Below are 24,525 nucleotides of genomic sequence, written 5' to 3'. Positions count from 1 at the left end.
CGGCGGCGGCGGCGGCGGCGAGGGGCGGCGGGAAGAAAGTTGGAGACTTGCGGGGCCGGGCGGCGCCTCGGCGGCCCCGCCAATCCCGGCCGGCGGGGGGGCACCGGGGGGGCGGCTCCGGGGGCGCCGGGACCCCGCACCGGCCCCGCGCGCACCGGCGGCTCCGCCACAGACCGGGGCAGGGGACGCGGGGAGAGCCCCCCACCTCGGGGTGCCTCCGGTCCTACTCCCCCTCCCCCCCCGCATCTCGGGGTGCCCCTGGTCCTACCCCCCGCCTCCTTCAGCATCCCGGGGTGTCCCCGATCCTGTCCCCCCGCCCCTTCTCCATCGACCCGAGGCGTCTCCGGTCCTACCCCCCCGCCTTCCCTCGCACCCCGGGGTATCCCCAGCTGTGCCCCCCCCCCTCTTCCCCATCGCCTCGGGGTGCCCCTGGTCCCGCCCCACCTCTTCCAGCATCGATGGTGCCCCCGGTCCTCCCCCCACCCCTTTTCTGCGACCCCCGGACCCCGGGAGACCCCGGTCCTGCCCCTCTCTCCCGGAGACTCCGCATCCTCCGGACCCGCTCCTGGCTCCTAATCCTCCGGCATCCCGCGGTGCCCCCCTCCTGCTCCCCCCTCCCCCAGATGATCCCGAACTTGTCCCCCTCTCCCCCCGCCCCCCGGGATGCTCCCGGTCCTGCCGCCCCCCCGCTCCATCTCCCCGAGACCCCGCTGGAGGCACCGGGGGGACACCGACGGTCCTGCCCCTCCTGGGGAGGGCAGAGGGTCCCCCCTGCTTGACCCCCCAAAACTTCAGCAGGAAGGGAGGAGGCACCCTACGGAGGGTCTCTAGGGGGCACCTCAGACCCTGCCACACCCGAGGGGGTCCTCTTGTCCTGCACCCCCACCCGCGTCGGGCCGGACACGCCACCTGCGTCACCTGCACGGACACATGCGTGTGCACATGGACACGCGTGTGCTCAGCCCCCAGCGCCGTGCCCGGCCCCTCTCCCAGGGGTTCTCACCCCCCCGAGAGGTTTTCACCACCCACCCCCCCCACCGCAGCCCCCTCCTCACCCCATCAATTTATCCTTATTCCCATTATTGTTTTATTACTGCGATTATCCCGGAGAGCTGCCGGCGGGGACTTGGCATCGGCAGGGCTGGGGGCATTTGGGGGGGGGTCTGGGGGCACTCAGGGAGGCTGGGGGCACGCGGGGGTGGTGGGGGCACGCGGGGAGGGCGCTGCAGAACCGCGTGGACATGCGGAGACGGAATGGTGAAAGGTAACGGAGAAATGGGAAAAGGGAAGGGAGAGGGCGAAGAATGAGGAAGACGGAGCCGGGGAAGAGAGAGGAGCGAGCAGAGCCGCGAGGAGCGGCGCGTCCAGAGGTCCTGGCATCAGCGGGGTCCCAACCAGCCCCAGACCAGCCCCGTGGGGGTCCTGGCCACGTGGGCACGTGGTCCCTTCTCCCCGGGGTCCGCAGCTGGGGGTCAGAGGAGCCTCCCCCACTTCAGGGAGAATTCCTCCAACCCCCTGCCCCCGCTTGCTGCTGCCCCGGTGCCAGCGCTGCCGGTGGGTGTGAGACCCCACTGCCAACCCCACAGCCCCCCGCGGCTCCCTGGCCCCCCACTTCCCGCACCGCAGGAGCCTCCGCACCCCTCTCCTCTCCCAGAGAGGTCCCCCAGGGACCCCAGAGCTGCTCCCCCCGCTGCCACATTCACTCTGCAGAGGATTGGGGTGGCTGAAGCCTAGGGGGCTGTGGGGGCACCCAGACCCCTCGGGAGCTCCCCCTACATGGCCAAGAAAACTCCACAAGGGGATCCCGGTGTCCCTGATGGTCTCACAGGGGAGCAAACAAACACCGGGGTCTGAGAGGGGTTGGGGGGCTCAGGAAGAGCCCCCCCCCCCCCCCCTTATTAGCTCACGGGGCTGAGATGGGAGGGGCAGAAACAAGCGGGGGGAAGGTGGGGATGAATGGGGAAGAGGGTGAAAAATAGAAAATATTGAAGGAAAAAGATAAAAAGGGTTTGGAGGGGGAGAGGGGAAAGGGAGGAAAAACCTCGGGAGGAGATTTAAGAACCGATAAGTGAACAAAGAGCTGGTATTGAAATAGATCTGAGGCCGCCGGCACCCGGCGCGGGGCTGGGGGGCTTCAAAGGCAGCGGCTGCGGGGGGCCGGGGGCTGCGCCGAGCTCGGTGATGATGGGGGGGAAGGGGGGGTGGGCGAGGGGCGACCCGCTCCGCTGAGCCACCGGCCGGGGAGGACTGGGACCTGCCATGGCCCTGGGGGTCCCTCACAGCCACCTGGCACGTGGCGAGGCTGCGGCCGATGCCACGAAGGCTCGACGCCCTGAGGGCTCAATGCCGAGAGTGAGGCCGGCCCGAGCCCCCCACAAGCCCCCCGGGGCGGCCACGACTCCCTGCCCACCGGTCTTGCCCACCGGTCCTGCCCACTGGTCCCTGCTGCTGCCCTGGGCGTGAGGGGGGGTCCCAAATGAGCCCCCCACCCGCAGCGCCTGGTGCTGTCCTGGTCACCCCTGTGGCTGTGGCAGGGCAGGATGAGAGGATCGGCCCCACCGTCCTGCCAGACACGGGAGGACACGGAGTGGGGGGCACACGGGGGGCTCCTGGTGGGCACAAGGGGGACACGGGGGAGGGACACGGTGGGTATGTGGGAGGGACACACACGAGAGGGGAAAAAGGGAAGAAACACGGGTGGGGATGTACGGGGGGGACACAGGGGCACATGGTGGGACATGAGATGGGACACGGGGGAATACACAGGGGACACACAGCGGGGGGGGCATGGGGGACACTCAGGGTGGGCTTATGGGGAGGGATCCATGGGGCTGTACAGGTGGGACAGGCGGGGGACACGTGGGGGGACACTGGAAGATACACGGGGGGATACACGTGGGGGTTCGGGGACGACACACGGGAGGATTGGGGAGGGGGGGACACGGGAGGGACAGGGAGGGACATGGGGAGATACACGGGGGAGTCAGGGAGGACAGGGGACGGGATACGGGGGGGCCACATGGGGGGACATGGGGCGACAAGGAGGGGGTCACACGGGGGGGTCACACGGGGGGTCACACGGGGGGGTCACACGGGGGGGGGCCAGGGTATGCACGCGCTGCCCCCCCCCGCCCGGCTCCGTTCTCGATGGCGGTGTCGCCACCTGGTGGCAGCTCCCGGGACTGCGCGCGCCGCCGGTGCCGGTTCCCGGTGCTCGGTGCCGGTTCCCGGGGCTCGATGTTCGGTGCCGGTTCCCGGTGCTCGGTGCTCGGTGTCGGCTCCCGGGGCTCAGTGTCCAGTGCCGGTTCCCGCTGTTCGGTGCCGGTTCTCGGTGCTCGGTGCTTCCCGGTGCTCGGTGCTCGATGCTCGGTGCCGGTGCTCGGTGCTTGGTGCCGGTGCCGGTTCCCAACTCCCGTGCTGGGAAAACTCTGTGTGCCCCCTCACCCCACCTCGGTGCCCCCCACTGCACCACGCGATGGAACAAGAGGTCCCGGTGGGATTCTCCTGCCTTACAGCAGCCACCTGCTACCCCCCTTCCCCGTGACCCCCCCCCCCCCGAGCCCCCTCCTCTCCACACCCCGACCCTCTCACTTCCCGGGGCCAGGACTGGCACCTCCGGGCTTTGAGGGCATCACAGCTGTGACCCCCGGAGCCCGGGCTCCCCCCGAAAGTGCTCCCCAACACTCCCACCCACCCCCCCCAACCAGCAGCCTGTGCTTCAGTTTTTAAAAATTTTATTTATAACAATATCTGTTTTGTTTAGTTGTAAAGTAATCCAGCAAAAATTATTAAAACATTTCCCCCCAATAAAAGGATGGGGTCCCCCCCCGCCCCCCCCACATGCGTTTATTTATTTCTACTATAAAAGCTAGGTCATTTCCAGGGGTTTTTTGTGGTTTTTTTTTTTGGTTTTTTTTTTCTTTTTTCCTTTTTCCTGTTAAAAAATGTGCATGTCGGAGAGCGGGCGAGGGGCAGGTGAGAGGCTGGAGCGGGGGGCTGAGGGGCTGGGGACCCCTCCCCCCCGCACCGCAGCGGGGCTGGGGGCTTCATCCTGGCCCCTGTAACAGTCGGGCAGAGAATGGGGGAAAGGGAGGCAGAGAGAGGGAGGGGGGGATATGGGGGGAAAAGGTGGGGGAAAACGGCAGTGGGGAAGGCAGGGAGGGAGGGAGGGAAGGAGGGAGGGGGAGAATGGGGGGGAAAACGGGGGAGGGAAGGAGGGGAATGGGGGGCTGGGGGTGGATCGCAGAGGCCAAGCTGCAGGAGAAGGGGGAACCCGGGGAGCAGCAGATTTCGGCGGGGGAAGGAAACGGAGTCCCTGGAGAGGGGAGCTGCTGCAGTTGTTGGGGGGGGGGGGTGGGCAGGGGGCGTTGGGAGCCTGTGGTCCCCGCTCTGCCTCCCCCCGACCTGTGCCCCCCCAGAGCAGTGACCCCACGTGTCCCGTCAGCCCCAGCCCCGATGTGTTCGCCCCGGTACCGTGACACCCCGGCCTGTGCTGGGGGCGGGAGGGGGTGAGGAGGGGTGGGATGGAAAGGGGAAGAGGAGGTGGGGGGGCCCAATGTAAAGAGATTCAAAATAAACCAAAGCCGGGTCTGGCAATGAAGACGCCGAGGCCTGGGACCGGGGAATATACAGGTAATAATACTGCTCACATAGAAAAGTAATAATCCTTCATTTGTACATTTATACAGCGGCTCGTGCCCCCCCCCCCCCCGGCCCCCCGCCCGCCCCTGAGGCGGGAGCTGTGCCGGGCCCGGGCCCCGCGGCCCCTCGCCCCCCACGCCCCTATGCCAGGGGGTCTGCCAGGTCGTCATCCCCCCGTGCCAGCAGCTCCCGCTTCTCATCCGTGCTGGCCAGGGAGTTGCGGCTGTTGTGGGCGCCCATGTACAGCGTGGCATAAACCGGGTTGGTGAAGTTGGTGGGCTGCAGAGGAGGGGGGGGAGCAGGTGGGAGGGGGCACGGACATCCCCCCTGGCCAGAACTGCCGTCCCCAGGGGTGCTCCTTGCCCTGGGGCGACTCGGTGAGAGCCCCCACCAGCTGTGACCTCCTCCTGGGACACGGGATAGCCCTGACGGCCCTGCCTGCAGCCCCCAGTCCCAAAGCCTTTGTGACCCCTCAGAGCCCCCCAGCCCCAAAGCCTTTGTGACCCCTCAGAGCCCCCCAGCCCCAAAGGCTTTGTGACCCCTCACAGCCCCCAGCCCCAAAATCTTTGTGACCCCTCACAGCCCCCCCAGCCCCAAAGGCTTTGTGACCCCCTCAGAGCCTGCCCAGCCCCAAAACCTTTGTGACTCCTTGGAGTTCTCCTAGTCCCAAAAATCTGCGAATCCTCAGAGCCCGCCCAGCCCCAAAGGCTTTGTGACCCCTCAGAGCCCCCCAGCCCCAAAGGTTTTGTGATGCCTCAAAGCCTTTGCAACCCCTCCAAGCCCCCAACCCTGAAGCCTTTGAGACCTTCAGAGCCCCGCCAGCCCCAAAGCCTATTCAGCCCCTCAGAGCTCCCCCAGGACCACTGCATAGAGAGCCCTGAGAGCTGCAGCAATGTGTCCCCCACCCCAGCACCCCCCACTTTGGGCAGGACCCCGCAGAGCTGACAGCCCCTCACCTTGTCAGGGTCCAGGGCGAAGTCTGCGTCCAGCAGCTCCCCCACGTCGTCGTCGGGCTCCCCCTCGTACATCTTGTAGGTGGGATTCCCGATCTCCACGTTCATGGCACCGTTGGTCATCCGCTGGTGCTGGAAGCCCTTGGCACTGAGGTGGGCGAGGCAGAGGGTCAGTGCCAGCGACACCCGCCAGGGACAGCTCCCGTCCCCTCCACCCCACCGGACTCACCCTTTAATTCTCCACTTGTACCAGACAAAAGCCACCACGGTGAGGAGGATGAGGAGCAGCAGGATGGGGATGACGATGGAAGCTGTTCCTGCGGGAGGAAGGCACGGGAACAGTCAGAGCCTGGGGGGGCGGGGGCAGCGCTCACACACCCCCACCCCAGCTCCAGCAGCCTGGGCTGGCCCTGTTCCCCCTCCACCACAGCACGGGGTTCAGGGGTCGCACAGGGGCACTGGGTAGCCCTGGATCACCCACAACAACCCTTGCGTGGTGTGCAAGGGGGGGGTCACACACTGCCCCCCACCCCCACTTACGGCTGCTTTGCTGCTCGCCCACGACGAAATCCTCGCAGCGCGTGCCCGTCATCCCCGCGGGACACCTGGGAGCGCAGGGAGAGCACCGGGATTAGCGGGGCAGGGCCATGCAGGGAGGGAGGGAGAGGAGGGCACAGACCTGGGGTCAGGCTGGGGCGGGGACACACAAATGGAGGTGTGTCAGTGACGGCTCGGGGGGCACACAGCCCGCCTGCCCCCCCCCTCCCCTCCATGCCCCCCGGTCCCCTCCTCTTACAGGCACTCGGGCAGCTGGGTCTTGTCGCTGATGGAGCAGGTCCCGCCGTGCAGGCAGTAATTGTCACAGGTCAGGCAGCTCGGCGCTATCTTCCCATCAGGGCAGCTGTGGGGCACAGGGGATCAGCCCCATGGGTACCCTCTGTGCCCTCCCGGATGTTCTGTGCTCCCCCCAGCCTCCCAGGACTTGGCTGTTGGCTCATCCCACCGGCACAGCTCACGGCTGAGCTGCACCCATGGCTGGGACACCGGGATGGGCTTTGGGGTGACACTGAGACACCTCCATCTCCTCCTCCCAGGACCACCAGGTCCCCTGGATTTATCTGCCCTAAATTACTGACCCAGCTCTGGCCGATCCTGCCACAGGGGAACAGGTTTTCTCTGGGGGTCTCTGTGCCCACCACCCCTTTTCCTCCCTCCAGCTCAACATTCCCAGCACCTACATGCAGGAGACCTCTCCGCTCTGCTTGTTGATGCTGCACTTGCCCTCCTGGCACCGGGAGCACTTGTTCTCCTGGCACTGGGCGCCTTCGAACTGAGGGGGGCAGCGGCACTGCTTGGCACCACTGGCCGTCATCTGGCACACGCCGTCATTCTCGCAATAGTCAAAGCACTGCCCTGTGGGAGACGAGGGTGTCAGAGCGGGCAGCACCCTCAGAGGGCTGCTGGTGGCCCCAGTCCCCCACGGAGCACCACCACTGCTCACATAGCATCCTCCAAAACAGCGGGATCTGGGAATCCAATCCCATCGGTGCTGTTCCCAGAGGTCCCCAAGCACCTCCAGAAGAGGGGGATCAGGGAGCCCAACCCCTGATGCTGTCCCCAGGGATTCCCACACAGAAGGGGGGACCTGGGAGCCCAATCCCTCTAGCACTGTCCCCAGACATCTCCAGGTGAGGGACAGCCACCCTCCCGATGCCCCCACTGCTGTCCCCACCCCGTGGCACTCACGGTACTGGCAGCGGTCCCCGATGAAGGTGGGCAGGCAGCGGCAGGTGGGCTGGTTGCCCTGGTTGACGGTGCAGCTGCCGTTGTGCTGGCAGTAGTCCGTGCACACCTGCTGGTTGCACCGGGGCCCGGTGAAGCCGGTGGGGCAGCGGCACGTCGGCATTCCTGGGGATAAGACCCGTTAGCTCTGTGTCCACCTGTCTGTCTGTCCGTCCGTCCGTCTGCTCAGGACCGGCCGTGACCCCCCCGGCTCACCCGAGGGGGAGGCAGCGCAGGTGCCCCCGTTCTGGCAGTAGTCCCAGCACTGGTCAATCTGGCACTTGTCCCCGTTGTAGCGTGGCTGGCAGCGGCACTTGGCCTGTTTGCGGGCGTTGAGGAAGCAGCTGCCGCCGTTCAGGCACACCAGGTCGCACGTGTCAGTGGTGGGCACTGGGAGGGAGGCATGGAGGGGCTGGGGGTGAGCAGGACCACGCTGGCAGGACCCAATCCCCCTCTTCATCCTCATCCTCTCCTCCTGCCGTGTCACCTACCGACGGGGGAGACGGTGGGCGAGGGAATGACCACGCAGGTGCCGTTGTCCAGGCGTTTGCCGTTGGGGCAGGTGCACACGGGACCGCTGGGGCTGAGCAGGCAGAGCCACTCGCACTTCTTGCGGTCACAAGGGTTGGTCACTGCGGGAGGGGAGGGCACAGGCGGTGAGGACGGCAGGGAGAGGATGGCGGGGTGGCGACAGCATGGTGACCCACAGCCCTTCTTGCTCTACAGCACCTCTAGGACACTCCCCTCCACAGCCCTGTGCTGTCCCTCCCATGCCCTGGGGTCACCAGCTGACCGCTCACCACTGCAGCTGGACTCCCCCAACCCACCCCACCAACCCCCTGCTCTGCCCACCCCCACACCCCCACTTTGGGCAGGGAGCTGGGGGTCTGCGTCCCATCTTCCCAAGCTCTGCCAACACTCCCCTCACCCTCTGGCACCTCACATCAGATACCAAGCCCTGGCACCTCCCTCCCACCCCAGGGGGAGCAGGGTGGGGGTCCCGAGCCCACACACACCCTCAGGCTGCTTGTACTGGTGGTAGAGCACGACGTCGGTGGCATGGTTGAGGCCGGACGTCAGGTTGGTGACAGCCTTGTGGCCGAACTTGTGAATCTTGAAGATGCGGTTGTTGATGTAGGTGACGCCATAGATGTAGTCCTCAAAGATGTCGATGCTGAACGGGTGGCTCAGCCCTGGGGAAGCCAGGAGGGGACATGTGGAGGCAGGGATTTGGGGTGGGTCTGAGGCCGGGGACCCCCATGGGGCACCCCTTACCCTTCTTGTTGTCAATGGCCACGACGGGGTCGGTGCCGTTGAGCCGGATGCTGCCGATGACGGAGAGCTTGGCGTCGGCCCAGTACAGCCTCTCGTTGTGGTAGTCCACGGCCAGGCCTGAGGAGACACAGCCCCCAGTGAGCCTGCAGCCCACCCTGAGCCCCTCCTGACCAACTGACCCACAGAGCAGCCCCATCACCCTTCTGCCGCGGGGGTCCGAGCCCCTAGAACAACCTTCCCCAACACAAATGGTTGTACATGTCCCCATCATGGCTTTTGCCCCCCTCCTGTCACTTGTCTCTCTCTCACCTGTTGGCCACTGGATGTTGTCCTGCACCAGGGTCTCCCGCAGCGTCCCATCCATGGCGGCCGTCTCAATCTTGGGATGATTGCCCCAGTCTGACCAGTACATCGTTCTGTAGGGACACAGGCAGCTCATTCCCAGGGGAATGGGACAGCCCAGTGACGAGCCAGAGAAACCCTCCTATGTTGTCCCCACAGCGTCCTGGAGTCACCAGGTAACTCTGGGGCAACTCGAGCACACACAGAGAGTGACACTGGGACATGGGGAGCTGCCACCACGGGTGGGCTCATGGTGAGGGGAGCAGGGTGACGGCTGGGCAGAGGGATGGGACAAAGGCTCAGGTCTCTCACCCCCGCAGCGGGTCAACCACGATGGCATGGGGCTCATCGATCATCCCCGAAATCAGCGTCTTGCGGTTCTCGCCCTTCATCTGCGCCACCTCGATGACGTCCCGCCCTGAGTCCGTCCAGTAGATGTTCCCGGCCACCCAATCGATGGCGATTCCCCGCGGCATCTTCAGCCCTGAGATCTGTGCAGGGAGAGCGGGGACAGGTGAGGGAGGACACGGAGGACACCATCAGCCTGTCCCTGCCGTGCCCTGGCAGAGCTCGCTCACGTTCAGGTGGGTGACGCCGCCGTCGATCTGGCGCCGGTTGCGGTTGGAGGCGGTGGAGGCGGAGGAGGAGGCGGGCAGCTCCCGGTACGAGATCCTGCCCGTGTGCCAGTTGGTCCAGTAGATCTTGTTGCCCTTGACGTAGATGTCCATGGCATCGATGCGCACGTTCTCATCGCCCTGGAAGGCCGGCTCGTAGGCCGAGTTGGGGTTGAAGGGGTACATGCTCCGGATCTTGTTGTCGTCCGCAATGTAGAGGATCTGGTGCTCGGAGCCTGCAGAGGAGGAGGATGAGGAGAGTTTGGCCTGGCCTGGACTGGGAACACGGACTCAGCCAGGAACGGGGGCTCAGCCAGGAGTGGGGGCTCAACCAGGAACAGGGGCTCAACCAGGAACAGGGGCTCAGCCCAGCTCTCTGGTGGGATAGGGACAGGGTCACTGCAAGCTCATCATCGCCTTGGGGCTCTCTCTCTCCGGGATGGACAGACTGACAGCACCGGCAGGAGGATGGAGGGAAGAGCACAGGGGTCCCATTGGAGCTCCGGGGCACGCAGGGGAGTCCTGGGCACACACACAGAACCCATGTGGGTGCCTGTTTTCTCCTGACCTTCCGCCTTGCACATGTTGTCTGTCTTCATGAAGTTCTTGGCGCAGCTGCAGACGTGGGAGCCCTTGGTGTTGTTGCAGAGCTGGGAGCAGGTCCCAAAGCGCAGGCACTCGTTGATGTCTGGACAGCGGGAGATGGGATCAGGGGGAGACCCCAAGGGTGCCCCCACAGACCCCGACTCTGCCCCAAGGACACAATTCCTGCCGCCCGAACTCCATCCCAGCTGTGAAATCACATCTCACCGATGCCAAACCCCACAGCCCGATCCTGAGCCCTCTCCAGCAGCAGCGGGAAGTACCTTGGCAAAAATTCTTGTCCGGCACCTTTTGGAAGCCTCTGCGGCAGGTGCAGTATGAGGTGGACTGGGACTGGACGCAGTGGGCCTCGTCCCCACACATGGTGGTGTTGGTCATGCAGTCGTATGACTTGTGCTCTGCAGGGGGATGCGCCGTCACACGCGCGTCACAGCGAGTCCCCCAGCCCACACCCGGCCCCCGGCTCCCCACCCACCGTGGGAGCAGGATTCCTCATCGGAGCCGTCGCCACAGTCATCGAAGAAGTTGCAGCGGAGGTTGGCGCTGATGCACTTCTTGTTCCCACACAGGAACTCGTTCTTGTCCTGGCTGCAGCTCTTGGGCTTGGCCGTGGGTGACTCTGCGGGTGGGGGGCAGCAGTTGTGACCCCCCAAGTCCCGGGCACCCATCCCCACAGGACCCTCTGGGAGCAGTCAGGGACTCGGGACCCTGCATCTGCACCCTGGTTTTGGGAGGGAAGACCGGACAAAGCCAATCCCAACACCTGGCCTGAACCCTGGGCTCTGGGATGACCATCCCGAGGGCTGTAGTGACCACGCAGGCACCCTGGCCAGGCGGGCACAGGGCTGTGCCCGCGGGCAGCTCCACTCACCGCAGTCCTTCTCATCCGTGTTATCTCCACAGTTGTCAATGCCGTCGCACTGTCGACCGATCCACAGACATACCCGGTCGTTCTTGCAGCGGAACGGTCTGTTGGGGGGACACTGGAATTTCACTGCACCAGCAAACAGAAACAAACGGTGACGGTGAAAGGAGACGCCGTAGCCAGGCTGTCACACTTGTCACGAGCTGCTGCTCGGCCTCTGCCCGCTCTCCGGGGAGGGCTGTCCCACGCGGGCGAGCGGGCTCCGGAGGCTGAAGCAAAGAGACTGAAGCAAAGACAATCGCCCAGCTGCTGTGAGCCCTCTCCTCGCCCAGCCCTGGCCCCACCCAAGCCCCCTCCCCACCGCCAGCCCTTCGTCCCGCTCAGCCCCTCTGGGACTCCTTTCCCTCAACTGGAGCCACCTCCAGCCCCTCAGCCCCACCGGCCACCCCCAAGAGGAGCTGCCAGAGGTCTCCCCAGACCGTCTGGTCCCCGCAGCGGTGCCCGAGCCCCGGGACTGCCACCCTGTGAATGGGAGGGCTCCGGGCAGAGGCACCGCAGGGTCACTCACAGCACTCCTCGGGATTCTCGTCCGAGTTGTCCCCACAATCGTCCTCCCCATCGCACTTCCAGGCCAGGGGCTTGCACAGGGTGTTGTTGCACTGGAACTCGTCCAGGGGACACGTGCGAACTGCAACAGCACAGGAGGGGACACGTCAGCTCGTGCTGCCCTGCTGCCAAAACCCCAGCCTGGGGCCGCAATCCCAATTTCCACCACAGACAGGGGGCGTCCAGGGCTGGGTGGGTTTCCAGGGCTCAGATGCATGTCCATGCATGCTCAAGGGTGGGGCAGAGAGGGGTGGACACACACAGGGGAGCGCTCCCACCCGCAGCAGGGACACGAGGGCAGGGAGGGGGTGACACGACCCGCCCTGACGGGACACGCAGCTCTGCCATTACCCCCGGTGCCGCAGTTCTCCTCGTCGGTGCCATCCATGCAGTCGGCGTCGGCGTCGCAGCGCCAGCGCATGGGGATGCAGTGCCCGTTCTTGCACTGGAACTGGTCAAACTCACAGCGGGGGGTGCAGTCTTTCTGCAGGGGACGGGCGAGGGACACGGTCAGCAGGGACAGCATGGCCCTAGCAGCCCGCTGTCCTGTTGCCACACCCAGGTTCTGAGCCCCAGGGCCACCGGCAGAGGCAGGGGTGGGGATGTGTCCCCGTGTCCCTGCGTCCCCCTCCCGCTCCCTCGCCGCTGCCGTACCTCGTCGGAGCCGTCAGCACAGTCGTGGTCCCCGTCACACTTCCACCTGCCCGCGATGCAGCGGCCGTTGGCACACGAGAACTCGCTCTCGGAGCAGGGCCGGGGCGCTGGGGACAGAGAACACGGGGTGTGCCCTGAGCGTGGGGACACGCAGGCTGCGAGGGAAAGGGGTGGCCCTGGCTGACACGGACACACGGCCGGTGGCACTGGGGACAGGGGGGTACAGGCAGAGCCGGGGGAGCTGCCAGAGGGGCACGGCTGGCACCACCTCCCAGCCCTTTCCCACCCCACTCCAGGGCTCCCTGCAGGAGTGTTGGGGGGCACTGTGGCTGTCCCCCAGGTCACTCACTCTCCACAGGGCAGCACCAGCCCCACTGCTGCCCACCCCGGCTGCCCCCCAGGCAGGAGGAACTGCAGCGGTGCCCTGGCAGAGCCTCATCCCTGTCCCTCCTCACAGGGCACGGGGACAGACACCCCCTCACAGCTCACTGGCACGGCCAGTGCCAAATCCAGGAGGACGGCACGTGGCACAGCCGCCCGCCTGGGATGGCTCTCAGGACCCTTCCCCTCCCCACGGCCTCGGGGTGTTGGGGCACAGGGACCCTCCGGTCACGGCACAGGACTGTGGGGGAAGAGGGGGACGGGGGGTGTCCAGGTGGAGCAGGGAGAGTCACGGTGGGGATGGGTTTTGGAGCCAAGTCCAAGCCATGCACGGGCCCTGCGGAGCAGCAGGGTCGGACCCTCCCCACTGGAAGGAGATGCTGGTGCTGATGCTCAGTAAATCCACCTGGATTGTCCGGTCCTGACCCCTCTGCCCTCACCTAGAAATTGTTGCCTTCACTGATTTTAGAGAGACTGTACATGGAATTAAAAGATTTTGGCAGGAACCTACCTCTGAGCGCCCCATAACGACAGTGTGAAAATGGAGAAAAACATAAGATGAAGTGAAATGGCACAAACTCAAAAACACGACGGGAAATCAACAGAAAAGAAAACAAAAGCTGCACTCTAAAGAGCTGCAGGGAGACAGAGGGACCCGGTGGGCACTGCGGGGTGGGAGAGGGTCTGGCAGCAGACCCTGGTGCCATCCCATGGGCAGCCTGGGATCCTCTGGGTGCTGTGGGGTGGGAGAGGGTCTGGCAGCAGACCCTGGTGCCATCCCACAGGCAGCCTGAACCCCTCCAGAGGGACAGAGCCACAGTGGAGCCCTGGGAATGGTCCTGTCCATGAGGACACTCGTGTTCCTTGGCTGCTCAGTGGGGCAGGTGCTGGCACACGAGCGGGAGCTCATGAAGGGGCAGCACTGGACTCTCTGCCCCAGCTCTGGGGATCCCCATACGCTGGCCCACGCCTGGGGTTGTGACCTGGGTCCCTCCTGACAGCTCTGTGTGTCCCCACCGCCATCCCAGGTGCCACTGCCAGGCAGGGGGTGACACACGGGGCGATGCTCGGTGGCAAAGCAGGACGAGGTGCCCTCGGGTGACTCCGGCCACACAGGGAGCGTGTTGGGGTCACCTCTTCCCTGTCACCCATCACCCTTGGGGTGTCTCCTTGGCACAGCCCCCCTCTGCAGGGCCAGGCTCTCCAGACCCCTGGAGTCAGGGGTGTCTTGGCTGAGGGACACCGTAGCTCTCCTGGCCACCAGCCTGACACTCCCTGGCAGCAGCAGAGGGGCTGGGGGGGCCCAAACCTGTCCCCTCTCCACTGCTCCGCCCTGGGGACAGCAAAGGCTCGGGGGTGGCACGTACTGCAGCTCTCCTCGTCCGAGTTGTCCCCGCAGTCGTTGTCGTAGTCGCACTGCCAGCGGCCCGGCACACAGCGGTTGTTCTTGCAGCGGAACTGGTACGGCTCACACGTGCGCTCGTCTGCGAGGGACAGCAGGGACAGGGACAGGGTTAGGCTATGGATGGGACAGGGACAGGACAGGGGTCAGCACTGCCCCAACCAGGGCATGGATGGGACAGGGACAGCGGTCAGCACTGCCCCAAATAGGGAAGGGACAGGGACAGGGGTCAGCACTGCCCCAAATCAGGGGAGGGACAGGACAGGACAGGGGCAGGGGCCAGCACTGCCCTGCATGAGGGCATGAATGGGACAAGGACAGGTGCCAGCACTGCCCCAATCAGGGGAGGGACAGGACAGGGACGGGGACAGGGGTCAGCACTGTCCTGAACGAGAGGGAATATGGGACAGGAACAGGTGTCAGCACTGCCCAAAACAAGGGGAAGGAAGGGATGGGGACAGTGACAGGAGTCAGCACTGCCCCACACGATGGTACAGATGGGACAGGGACAGGGGTCAGCACTGTCCTGCACAGTGGGAGATGTGGGACAGGGACAGGGGTCAGCACTGCCCCACACGACAGAAGGGACAGGACAGGGACGGGGGTCAGCGCTGCCCTGCACCTCCCTCTGACCCAGCCCTGCCCACGCCACTCGGAAAAGGAGCAGCTGGAACTCCTGGGGCAGCCTGTCCCTCGGGGAGCAGGGACACAAGGTGACGCTGGCTTGTCCCCGCAGCCCCTGCTCACCGCATTCCTCCTTGGGCTCATCGGATCCATCCCCGCAGTCGTCCTCCCCGTCACACTTCCAGCGCGCCGGGATGCACCGGCCCGAGTCCTTGCACCGGAACTCATCCACACCACAGGTCATTTGGGCTGGAGGGGACAAAGTGACACAGGCACAGGAATCAGCACTGGTCAGGCATGTGTTGTTCCCTGCAAGGCTGATGAACAACCTGGAGCTGGGGGAGATCCCCCTCCCTTCCAAGCATTGTCCAGGGAGAAGTCAGGGGGAGGAGGATCCCAGCAGAACAGATCCAGGCAGAGCCACCACCACCATCGCCCACTGCCCACAGGGACTGAGCAGGGACCGAGGAGGGGCTGGGGTAGAACTGGGCAGGGACTGGGCAGGGATCGAGGAGGGACCAAGGAGGGACTGGGCAAGGACTGAGGAGGAACTGGGGAGGGACTGGGGTAGAACTGGGCAGGGACTGAGGAGGAACTGAGGAGGGACTGGGGTAGAACTGGGCAGGGACTGAGGAGGGACTGAGGAGGGACTGGGGTAGAACTGGGCAGGGACTGAGGAGGGACTGGGGTAGAACTGGGCAGGGACTGAACAGGGACTGAGGAGGGACCAAGGCAGAACTGAGCAGGGACTGAGCAGACAGAGCAGGGACCAAGGAGTGACCAAGGAGGGACTGAGCAGGGACCTGCCACCCTGCTGTCACACAGAGGTGACCGGTGGCAGTGAGGCCCCATTTCACACGTGGCCAGCCCCCTCTCCCCACGCAGGCCCCTTACTGCAGTTGGCGGGTTCATCGGAGCCATCCACGCAGTCGTTGTCACGGTCACAGACCCAGACACGGGGGATGCAGCGCTTGGTGATTGCACATTGGAACTGGTTGGGGGCACAGGTCACCTCGGCTGCAGGAGGGAGGAGGGGTGTCAGGAGGGGCAGCAGGGCAGGCAGGAACCAGCCACCCCTTGTCCCAAAAACCAGCCGCAGGGCTGAGAGGTGTGCGGGTGCTCCAGGGATCACAAGGGTCTGGTGTGCTCGGCAGAAGGGATGGAGCAGAGCCATCAAGTGGCCCTAGAAGACTCCCTGCTATGGGGGGGGACAGGGAAGAGGCCACCAGATCCCTCAGCTGGGCAACAGGCTCAGCCCAAATCCACTTCAAGGGATTTAAGGATTTCATTTCCACTTAGGAGACAGCAGCAGGGGGTGATGGGGACAGAGGGTCTGTGGAGAAAGCCCTGGGACACCTCAGGGAGCCAAACACCCCAAGACATGGACCTGAGCCCTTCAGTGTGGCCCACGCTCACTCCCACCCCACACCCCGAGCCCCCCACTCACGGCAGTCCTTCTCGTCCTCCCCATCCCCGCAGTTGTCCTGCCCGTTGCAGCGGAAGATGCCTGGGATGCAGCGGTTGGTGTTGGTGCACTTGAACTGGCTGGGCAGGCAGACGTGGATGTCTGGGGGAGAAGGTGACATGGTCAGGGGGTGACAGGCTGCAGCTGCACGCTGTGGGGGCCTGGGGGTCACAAGGGGACGCGGGGAACCTACCACAGTTGGCCTCGTCCGAGTTGTCCTGGCAGTCGTTGTCCCCGTCGCAGATGAAGGCGGGGTTGGTGCAGATCCCTGTGGAGCACTGGAACTGCCCTGGCCTGCACTTGAACTCAGCTGTGGGATAACACAGGGCCACAGGTTTGCTCTGAGGAACATTTTTAGGGCAAACCTCAACCTCAAACCCCTGCTGGACCCCTCTGGGGTCCTCTGCATGGAGCCAGCACCCAACTCCAGGCTCAGGCACTGCTCCACGGGACAATCCCGACACAGGGACAGGTGCGTCCCACTGCTCCCTGAATCCCGTTATTGGACTGACCCTCCCCTCCACGGGGCTGTCCCAACAGCCCAGGGGTGCTGGGACATGGGGGGCTGTGTTACCCCCCGGCACTCACGGCAATCCTCCGGCTCATCTGACCGGTCCCCGCAGTCGTCCTCCGTGTCGCATTTCCACCAGAAAGGGATGCACTTGTCATTCTTGCAGACAAACTGGTGGAGAGAGGAGCCCGTGAGGTGGCTCGGGATGGGGAGGGGGGACCCCGAAAGATTTCATCCCCAGTGAGCTCAGCCCAGGGCACTGATCCTGTGCTGTCCCCTCCAGGTAGTCCCAAGTCCCAACCTGGAGCAAAGCCTTAACCCCACCCAGGCCCTGGGGTTTGAGGAGAGGGGCAGAAGAACATTCCAGAGCTGGAGGCTCTCTGGCTCCCCTAGACACCCCCAAACATGAAGTGCCACAGGAGGGAGGTGCTGCCTGCACCCACAGAAGACCCTGCTGCACCCCAGCACCCCTGGGGAGACCACGGCGGGAGGGACAGGGGCACGGGGATTATCCAGGCAGGCAGGGACAGGCAGGGACAGGCAGGGACAGGCAGGGACAGGCAGCAGGGGGTTACCTGGCTGGCTGTGCAGTTGGACACACAGGTTTTGCCATCGCTGCCCAGGTAGAAGTTGGTGGGACAGGCACACTTGTGCCCCCCACCCGGCGAGAGCAGGCAGAGGTTGCTGCAGCCGCCGTTGTTGATCTTGCAGGGATGGTCGGGAACTGGGGAGAGCAGGGGGACAGCAGCGAGTCAGACCCGGCTGGGGACCCTCAGGGCGGCGTGGGAGCGGCAAGAACCCTTGTCACCCTGTTCCTGCTCCCCCTGCCCAAGCCAGCGTCCCCCCATGTCCCTTTCCCAGGATGGTTCCCCAGCATGGTGACCCCCGGGCCGCGCTCACCGTCGGGCTGGCGGTACGGGTGGTAGATGTGGATGTCCATGGGCCGGTGTAAGGTGCTGATCAGCAGCGTCTTGTTGGCTCCCGTCGTCTTGTGGGCCCGGTTGATGGACTTGGTCTCCCAGTCGGTCCAGTAGATGAAATCCTCAAAGAGGGTGAGCGCGAAGATGTGTGGGATGTCCTGGCTCAGCACTGCGAGGGGAGCAAGCACTCAGCCAGGGGCTGTCCCACGTCCCCCTCCCGCAAGGAAGCAGCCACTGGACACAGAGGAGTGGCCAGAGCTGGGGACTGTCCCCAGCAGCCCTGCCTCCCACTCCAAGGCCTGACCCACAGCCTGGACATCCTCCCAGGCCCGCTGGCGCTGTGGGAGCCCCGGCGCTCTCACCCGTGTGCCGGTTGGAGCCATCCAGGCTGGCGAACTCGATGTAGTCCTCACGGGCATCGGCCCAGTAGATCCGGCTGTTGATGTAGTCCAGGGTGAGGCCGTTGGGCCACGTGATCTTGGTGTCCACGATGACGCTGCGGTTGGTGCCGTCCATGCCGATCTTGCCGATCAGCGAGTGGTCGCCCCAGTCCGTCCAGTAGAGGTAGCTGGGGATGGAACAGAAGGGCAGGGAGAGGCTGAGTCAGAAACCACAGAAATTCCTCCCTGTGAGGGTGACGAGGCCCTGGCAGAGGGTGCCCAGAGAAGCTGTGGCTGCCCTATCCCTGGAAGTGTCCAAGGTTGGACGGGGCTTGGAGCAACCTGGGATAGTGGAAGGTGGCTGCCCACAGCAGTGGGGTGGAACAAGATGGTCTTTAAGGTCCCTTCCACCCCAAACCACCCCGTGACTCTGTGATAAACAGGCACAGGGCAGGGAGAAGCATCCTGAGGCCAGGAGGGAAGGCTTCATCCCATCTCCCAACCTCTGGGACTACGGCAAGACGACCACAGCCCCGTTCCCAGTGCAGAGGGGCAGGTCCATGTCCCCCAGGCTCTCACCCATTCTGCACGTCCACCACCAGCGCGCGGGGCTCGCGCAGGCCCGAGTTGACCAGCACGGTGCGGTACGCGCCGTTGAGCTTCGACACCTCGATGGTGTCCCGGCCCTTGTCACACCAGTACAGGTTTCCTCCCACCCAGTCCACGGCCAGCCCATCGGGGTTGCTGAGCCCCGTGCGGTGAAGGACCTGCCGGGAGGAATCAAAGGTGACGGGGCTGAGCGGGGAGGACCAAACCCTGATCTCTCGGGGGTGACAACATCCCCCTCGCCAGCCCAGATCTCCTTCCTCACTCCCCTCTTAGGTTTAGATGGGCTATTGGGAAGGAATTCCTCCCTGTGAGGGTGGGCAGGCTCTGGCACAGGGTACCCAGAGGAGCTGTGGCTGCCCCTGGATCCCTGGAGGTGTCCAAGGGCAGGTTGGACAAGGTTTGGAGCATCCTGGGATAGTGGAAGGTGTCCCAACCCATGGCAGGGGGTGGGACTGGATGAATTTCAAGGGTCCTTCCAACCCAAATCATTCCATGACTCCATGACTCTTCCCCCAGCCCACCTTGTCCCGTACTTCGGGGCAGCATGGAGCCCACCCCTGCTTGGGATGGGGCTGCCCAGCATCCCACGGGGCTGATCCCCAGAGCCCAGTGATGACCCCACAGCAGGGCAGGGGGTGGGTGAGGCCCAGCTGCGTGCCCTGGGTGCCCCAGGGGCTGCCCCGTCCCCTCACCTGGACGTTGCTGCCGTTGATGTGCATGCGGCGGATCATGCTGCCCTGCGTGGTGACGTCTGTCCAGTAGATCATCTGCTCCCGGTAGTCGAAATCCAGAGCCACAGCATTGTTCAGCCCCTGGGGAAGGGGGAGGGAGAAGGGTTGCAGCAGCCCCGGTGGCTGGCATGGGCTCTGGGGGGTTTTATAGACCCCACAGCCTCACCGCCTGCTCCTTGCTCACAGTGACCTCCTGCCATTTAGATGGATCTACCAAGAGCCCAAACTCCTCAGTTGGAAGCTCCCGTGCCCTTCAGGGCCCTCTCCATCCCCAAATCCCAGCCACGTGGGGCTGGTGTCCCCCCTGCTCCCAGCTCAGCCCGCACCTGCTTGAGCAGAGTGTAGTTTGAGCCGTCCAGGTTGAGCTTCCTCAGATAGTACCGGTTGGCGAAGATGAGGAAAGGCTCTTCATCTACGTGGGGAAAGAGGGAAAAGTGGCAGGGAAGCACTGCTGGGACGCGGGCAGAACCCTGCAGACCCGCCACCCTCTCTGCCCCACTCCCTGGTGAGTTGGAGGCAGCCACTTCACCCTGTGACCAACTCCAGCGCCAGGAACATCCCACGGTCACCAGGAACATCCTGGCTCTCACCTGTGACAGCCTTGCAGCTGGTGGGGTTGTCAGGTCTGAGCTTGTAGCCCTCGGTGCAGAGGCACTTGAAGCTGCCCAGGGTATTGATGCACTTCTGGCTGCAGGGGTAGGTGGTGGAGCACTCATCGATGTCGATGCACGTCTTCCCATCGTCCTTCAGCCGGAACCCGGGACGGCATCTGCACTGCAGGAGCAACCCAGAGCTGTCAGACACCTCCAAGGCCCGCGCACCGGGAGGTGGCAGGTGCTGGGAGGTGACAAGTGTCACCGTGGGACACGTGGACTCGGCAAGGACAGCTGAGATGCACAAACAGTGCCTGAAGCGCCCGCGTCACATCCCTGGCCCAGCTGGCACAGGACAGACACAACCCTCAGGTCTGCGGAGAGGGAACAGCAGGAGCTGTGCCAGGGGAGGTTTAGGCTGGATATCAGGAAAAGGTTCTTCCCCCAGAGGGTGGTCAGGCACTGGTGGTTGGCACAGCCCTGAGGCTGTCAGAGCTCCAGGAGCATTTGGACAACGCTCTCAGGCACAGGGTGGGACTGTTGAGGTCTCCTGTGCAGGGGCAGGCGTTGGACTTCCAACAATCCTTGTAGGTCCCTTCCAACTCAGGGCATTCCGTAACTCTACGATCCCTGCAGGCAGCCCCCCACCCCGTGGCCCCCTACCTTGTACCCGATCTTGAGGTCCTCACACTCCTGGGAGCAGCCACTCAGCTTCTTGTTGAGGCACTCGTTGATGAAGCAGTTCAGCTCGTCGGAGCCGTCAGTGCAGTCGTTGTTGTTGTCACAGAGCAGCGCCTCGGAGATGCACTTCCCATTCTTGCAGAGGAAGAAGGAGTCGTTGCACTTGTTCTCTGTGGAGAAGAGGTGGCAGTGGTCAGTGGGGGGTGGCTGGGACCCCACTATCCCCCCTGGGACCCCACCGTGACCCCACAGGTACCTGGGCTGCTGCAGCGTGGGTTCTTGGGTGCTTCGTCCGAGTGGTCGTGGCAGTCGAACTCCCCATCGCACTCCCACTGCCGGTTGCTGAGGCAGCGGCCGTTGTCACAGCGGAACTCGTGGGGGCCACAGGTGGGGTACTCTGAGGGAGGGTGAGGGGCTCAGCCTGCATCCCACTTTCCTGAACCTTCTGGAGGCACCGTGGAGCCACTCGGAGAAAAGAGAGGCACCACGGAGGCAAAGCTTCCCGAGCTGCTGGGAGTGACAGGGACACCACGGAGCAGCTGGCTTGGGACAGGGCTGCTCTGCACACACACGGATCCCTCCGTGGGTTTGGATCTCTCCGTGGGTTTGGATCTCTCCGTGGGTTTGGAGAGATGCCAGGGCTGAAGGGCTGCTCTCCACCAATAATCCCCTTCTGCTGCCTCTCCGAGTTCCCTCTCACCACACTCACATCAAACCCCCCCGGGGTGATGAAGACCCTCCCAGGGTACCGTCCCAAAGCCCAGGAGGAGTGGGTCAGTCCAGCTCAGTCCCCCTGGGTCCCACAGACACCCACCACACTCTGGGGACTCATCGGAGCCGTCACCGCAGTCGTTGTCGTGGTCGCAGACAAAGTGCTTGGGGATGCACTGCCGGTTCCCGCACGTGAACTCGCGCTCGTCGCAGGTGTTGTTGTACGCTGCAACAGGGCACCGCCACCGTCAGCCCCTGCCAGCCCCCTGCCACCCCCAGCCCCCCTCCCTTGGGCACTCACAGCAGCCGGCAGCGAGGGTCTCATCGGCCCCGTCCGCACAGTCCTTGTCCCCGTCACAGAGCCAGCGCTCCGGCACGCACACGTAGGTGCCTGGGCACTGGAAGGATCCTGAGCTGCAGGTGGTCAGCCCTGGGGAAGGGAGGAGCAGGATGGAGTCCGGTCACCCCACTGCTGGAGGCTCTGGGGAGCCCCAAGACACAGAGCTCAGGAGAGCGGTGAGAGTGCGGGTGGGAGAAGGGATGGGCAGAGGCAGGAACACGGCAATGGAGCAGGCAGGGACTGAGGCAGGGGAGAGGGGCTGCGGCAGACTCACGGCAGCGACTGTCCTCGTCAGAGCCGTCCCCGCAGTCGTCGGCCCCGTCACACACCCAGAGCTTGGAGATGCAGCGGTGGTTGTTGCACTCGAACTGCACGGGGTAGCAGAACTTGTCTGGGAGAGGAGAAGAGTAGGATATGGAGGTCAGAGCGAGGTGATCTGGGGAGGAGACACCAGCAGAGCACGGCCAGGCTGGGTCAGCCGGGCTCCAGGAGCCCAGGGGGGTGTTGGGGGTACTGCTCGTGGTGATGGGCACCACTGGGCTGGTGGGGGACTCCCTATTCCTGGAGCTGGGGAAGACCCCCAGCTCCTGAGCACTGTTTGGAGCTTGTTCCAGGAGGTTAGAACTAAAAACAAAGCTGAAGGGAGCCAAAAGTGGCCCCATTCAAAAGGGCCACGGACACTTGTGTATGTGCTGATCAAACCAGCACAGGAGGACATTTATACTGGTCACAGCTAAAAGCCCCGGAGTGTGTAGTAAAACCACACAGGGGGAGGAATGTGGGGTCTCGTCCTTGGCAAAGGGATGTCAGGTAGAGAAGAGGGCCCTGCCCACCCTCCAGCACCGCCCTGTGCCCTGGCCCAAATCCTGACCCTGCCGCTCACTGCACTGGGTCTCATCTTCGCCGTTCTCGCAGTCGTCCTCCTTGTCGCAGGTCCAGGTCATGGGGATGCACCTCCCGCTCGGGCAGGCGAAGTAGTTGGACGGACATTTGGGCTTCCTCCCACCTACTTTGTGAAGGAAACATCAGTGAGGACGACGGTGTGGCCACGTCCTGCCTCCTCCCAGCCCGGCACTGAAGGATTCCTCCCCAAAATCCCCCTGAGGTCCCGCATCCCCGATCCCTGCAGCACCCTCTGCACTGGAGCCACACGGGCAGAGGACAACAGTCCCAGTGGGAAAACAAAGCACCCACAGCCCAAGCAGACCCCAAAGGGGTATCCCTGCCCCTGGAGCCCCCTCTGCCCTCCCGCTCTCACCGGGGCAGTTGCGCTCGTCTGAGTAGTCGCCGCAGTCGTTGGCGCCGTCGCACACCCAGCTGGGTGCGTAGCACAGGGACGTGTGCTCGCACTTCTGGAACGTGGTGCCCTTCACCCCCAGCTTGAAGTAGCTGCTGCAGTCGGTGGCGGCTGCGAGGAATCACAGCAGGAGCCCCGGTGACACAGCAGGAACCACGCCAGAAGCTCCCACCACGTGGCACTGGCCTCTGCCCGGCTGCCGGAGCCTCTCACACCCCAAACACCCCCAGATGTGCCCCACACGTGCCCAGGGCTGCAGGGACCCATTGGGTGGTGGGGATGCATGGCAATGGGGGGCTGCAGGGATGGGCTGCAGCTGCCTCATCTGGCAGGTGCCCTAAAGCTGCAGGACAGGAGCAGGACCCTCCTCCCTCCCCGATCCAGCACAAATCCCGAAGACCAGGTCCCTGCCACTGGCACCGAGGGCAGGAGCATCTCCAGAGCTGAGGAGGGGTCAGGGGCAGCAGCCAGGCACTCACTGCAGTTCATTTCATCCGAGGCGTCCTCGCAGTCGATGAACTGGTTGCAGCGGCTGGAATTCCCAATGCAGCTCCCGTCTCGGCAGCGGAACTCGGTGGCGGCACAGCTGGTTTCTGCCAGGGGATGAGGCAGGGTGGTGGGACCCCAAGTGCACACCCACCCCATGGCACCCACGGGTGCTGCAGAGGGGCATCCACACCCCCCCACTGACCACGCAGCTCTGGGCTGCCCAGAGCGCTCCCAGACCCCATCTCCTTCCGGAGGAGACCCGGTGCCTCCCGGCTCACGCTCTGCCTGGCAGTCTGAGCCCCCCTCCCTGACACAACCAGGCCTGGACAGGACTCTGAGAAGCTCTCGACCGCCCCTGTCAGTTTGGGACCCAGCAGACCCATCCTGCAGCCCCCTAAGGGGGTGCTGCCTTTGGGAATGCTTGGGAGCCATGAGGAGCAGTGACACTGCGCCCTGTGCCCCTCCTGGGTGTCAAAGCACTCTTGTTGGGAGGCTCCGGGCGCTGCATGCCCAGGCCCAGGTGTTTTTCCTCTCAGCTGTCACTCCGTGAGCTTTCCAAAGCAGCACAAGCTTGACCCTGACTCTCCGTTAAGCCCCAGCTCTACTCTGCTCCTGTCAAGCTGATGGTAACTCCCTCCTGAAGCCGCTGTCCCCGTCCCAGGCAGCTGACGGAGCCCTGGCAGGGCTGGCCGGGCGCCAGGCAGACACTCACTGTTGCAGGGCAGCTCGTCCGAGTTGTCCCCGCAGTCGTCCACGCCGTTGCACCAGTAGCGACTGGCGACGCAGCGCCCGTTCATGCAGTGCAGGTACCCCTTCTTGCACTTGCGGCTGCCTGCCAGGGAGGAGGAGGAGAAGAAGGAAGAGGAGGAGGAGGAAGAGGTGAGCAGAGGAAGGGCAGGCACCCCCGAGGTGCTCAGATCGTCAGGGACCCTTCAGCAGGGGAAGAAACCACAGAGCAGGATCAGGGAACTGATCCCTGGTGCAGAGGGGTGACGGCTGGTGTTTGAGGGTGCTGCAGATCCCACTGGCTCCGCTGCAGGTGTTCTGCTCTCCAGC

The 24,525-nt window shown here is 64.5% G+C and overlaps 1 protein-coding gene across 3 annotated transcripts in view; it reads right to left on the bottom strand.

Moving 5' to 3' along the window:
• Positions 1 to 4,616: 4,616 nt before the first annotated feature.
• Positions 4,617 to 24,525, bottom strand: part of LRP1 (LDL receptor related protein 1) — a 79,049-nt gene continuing 59,140 nt past the window's right edge. For 2 of the 3 annotated variants that reach the window (XM_048327418.1, XM_048327420.1), the window contains exons 47-89: positions 24,182 to 24,301; positions 23,460 to 23,573; positions 22,942 to 23,091; positions 22,555 to 22,692; positions 21,958 to 22,074; positions 21,645 to 21,773; positions 21,447 to 21,569; positions 20,889 to 21,029; positions 20,615 to 20,802; positions 19,949 to 20,132; positions 19,685 to 19,770; positions 19,320 to 19,439; positions 18,598 to 18,785; positions 18,001 to 18,206; positions 17,619 to 17,807; positions 17,294 to 17,442; positions 16,796 to 16,889; positions 16,401 to 16,517; positions 16,190 to 16,309; positions 15,637 to 15,759; positions 14,866 to 14,991; positions 14,084 to 14,200; positions 12,336 to 12,442; positions 12,033 to 12,165; positions 11,644 to 11,763; positions 11,082 to 11,204; positions 10,686 to 10,829; positions 10,474 to 10,608; positions 10,176 to 10,295; positions 9,572 to 9,843; positions 9,306 to 9,484; positions 8,961 to 9,067; positions 8,652 to 8,768; positions 8,393 to 8,569; positions 7,868 to 8,008; positions 7,593 to 7,766; positions 7,341 to 7,502; positions 6,833 to 7,007; positions 6,391 to 6,495; positions 6,135 to 6,199; positions 5,824 to 5,911; positions 5,598 to 5,742; positions 4,617 to 4,920 (exon numbers count right to left, since the gene is read on the bottom strand). In XM_048327418.1, the coding sequence (XP_048183375.1) occupies positions 4,783 to 4,920; positions 5,598 to 5,742; positions 5,824 to 5,911; positions 6,135 to 6,199; positions 6,391 to 6,495; positions 6,833 to 7,007; positions 7,341 to 7,502; positions 7,593 to 7,766; positions 7,868 to 8,008; positions 8,393 to 8,569; positions 8,652 to 8,768; positions 8,961 to 9,067; positions 9,306 to 9,484; positions 9,572 to 9,843; positions 10,176 to 10,295; positions 10,474 to 10,608; positions 10,686 to 10,829; positions 11,082 to 11,204; positions 11,644 to 11,763; positions 12,033 to 12,165; positions 12,336 to 12,442; positions 14,084 to 14,200; positions 14,866 to 14,991; positions 15,637 to 15,759; positions 16,190 to 16,309; positions 16,401 to 16,517; positions 16,796 to 16,889; positions 17,294 to 17,442; positions 17,619 to 17,807; positions 18,001 to 18,206; positions 18,598 to 18,785; positions 19,320 to 19,439; positions 19,685 to 19,770; positions 19,949 to 20,132; positions 20,615 to 20,802; positions 20,889 to 21,029; positions 21,447 to 21,569; positions 21,645 to 21,773; positions 21,958 to 22,074; positions 22,555 to 22,692; positions 22,942 to 23,091; positions 23,460 to 23,573; positions 24,182 to 24,301 (5,966 nt within the window). In that variant the 3' untranslated portion in view covers positions 4,617 to 4,782. The remainder of the gene's footprint in view (positions 4,921 to 5,597; positions 5,743 to 5,823; positions 5,912 to 6,134; positions 6,200 to 6,390; positions 6,496 to 6,832; positions 7,008 to 7,340; positions 7,503 to 7,592; positions 7,767 to 7,867; positions 8,009 to 8,392; positions 8,570 to 8,651; positions 8,769 to 8,960; positions 9,068 to 9,305; positions 9,485 to 9,571; positions 9,844 to 10,175; positions 10,296 to 10,473; positions 10,609 to 10,685; positions 10,830 to 11,081; positions 11,205 to 11,643; positions 11,764 to 12,032; positions 12,166 to 12,335; positions 12,443 to 14,083; positions 14,201 to 14,865; positions 14,992 to 15,636; positions 15,760 to 16,189; positions 16,310 to 16,400; positions 16,518 to 16,795; positions 16,890 to 17,293; positions 17,443 to 17,618; positions 17,808 to 18,000; positions 18,207 to 18,597; positions 18,786 to 19,319; positions 19,440 to 19,684; positions 19,771 to 19,948; positions 20,133 to 20,614; positions 20,803 to 20,888; positions 21,030 to 21,446; positions 21,570 to 21,644; positions 21,774 to 21,957; positions 22,075 to 22,554; positions 22,693 to 22,941; positions 23,092 to 23,459; positions 23,574 to 24,181; positions 24,302 to 24,525) is intronic. The other variant, XM_048327419.1, reaches the window with a different exon arrangement.

Source organism: Corvus hawaiiensis, chromosome 24 (genome assembly GCF_020740725.1).
Source record: "Corvus hawaiiensis isolate bCorHaw1 chromosome 24, bCorHaw1.pri.cur, whole genome shotgun sequence".
Taxonomy (NCBI): domain Eukaryota; kingdom Metazoa; phylum Chordata; class Aves; order Passeriformes; family Corvidae; genus Corvus; species Corvus hawaiiensis.
This window is presented reverse-complemented; position numbering and strand designations above follow the sequence as displayed.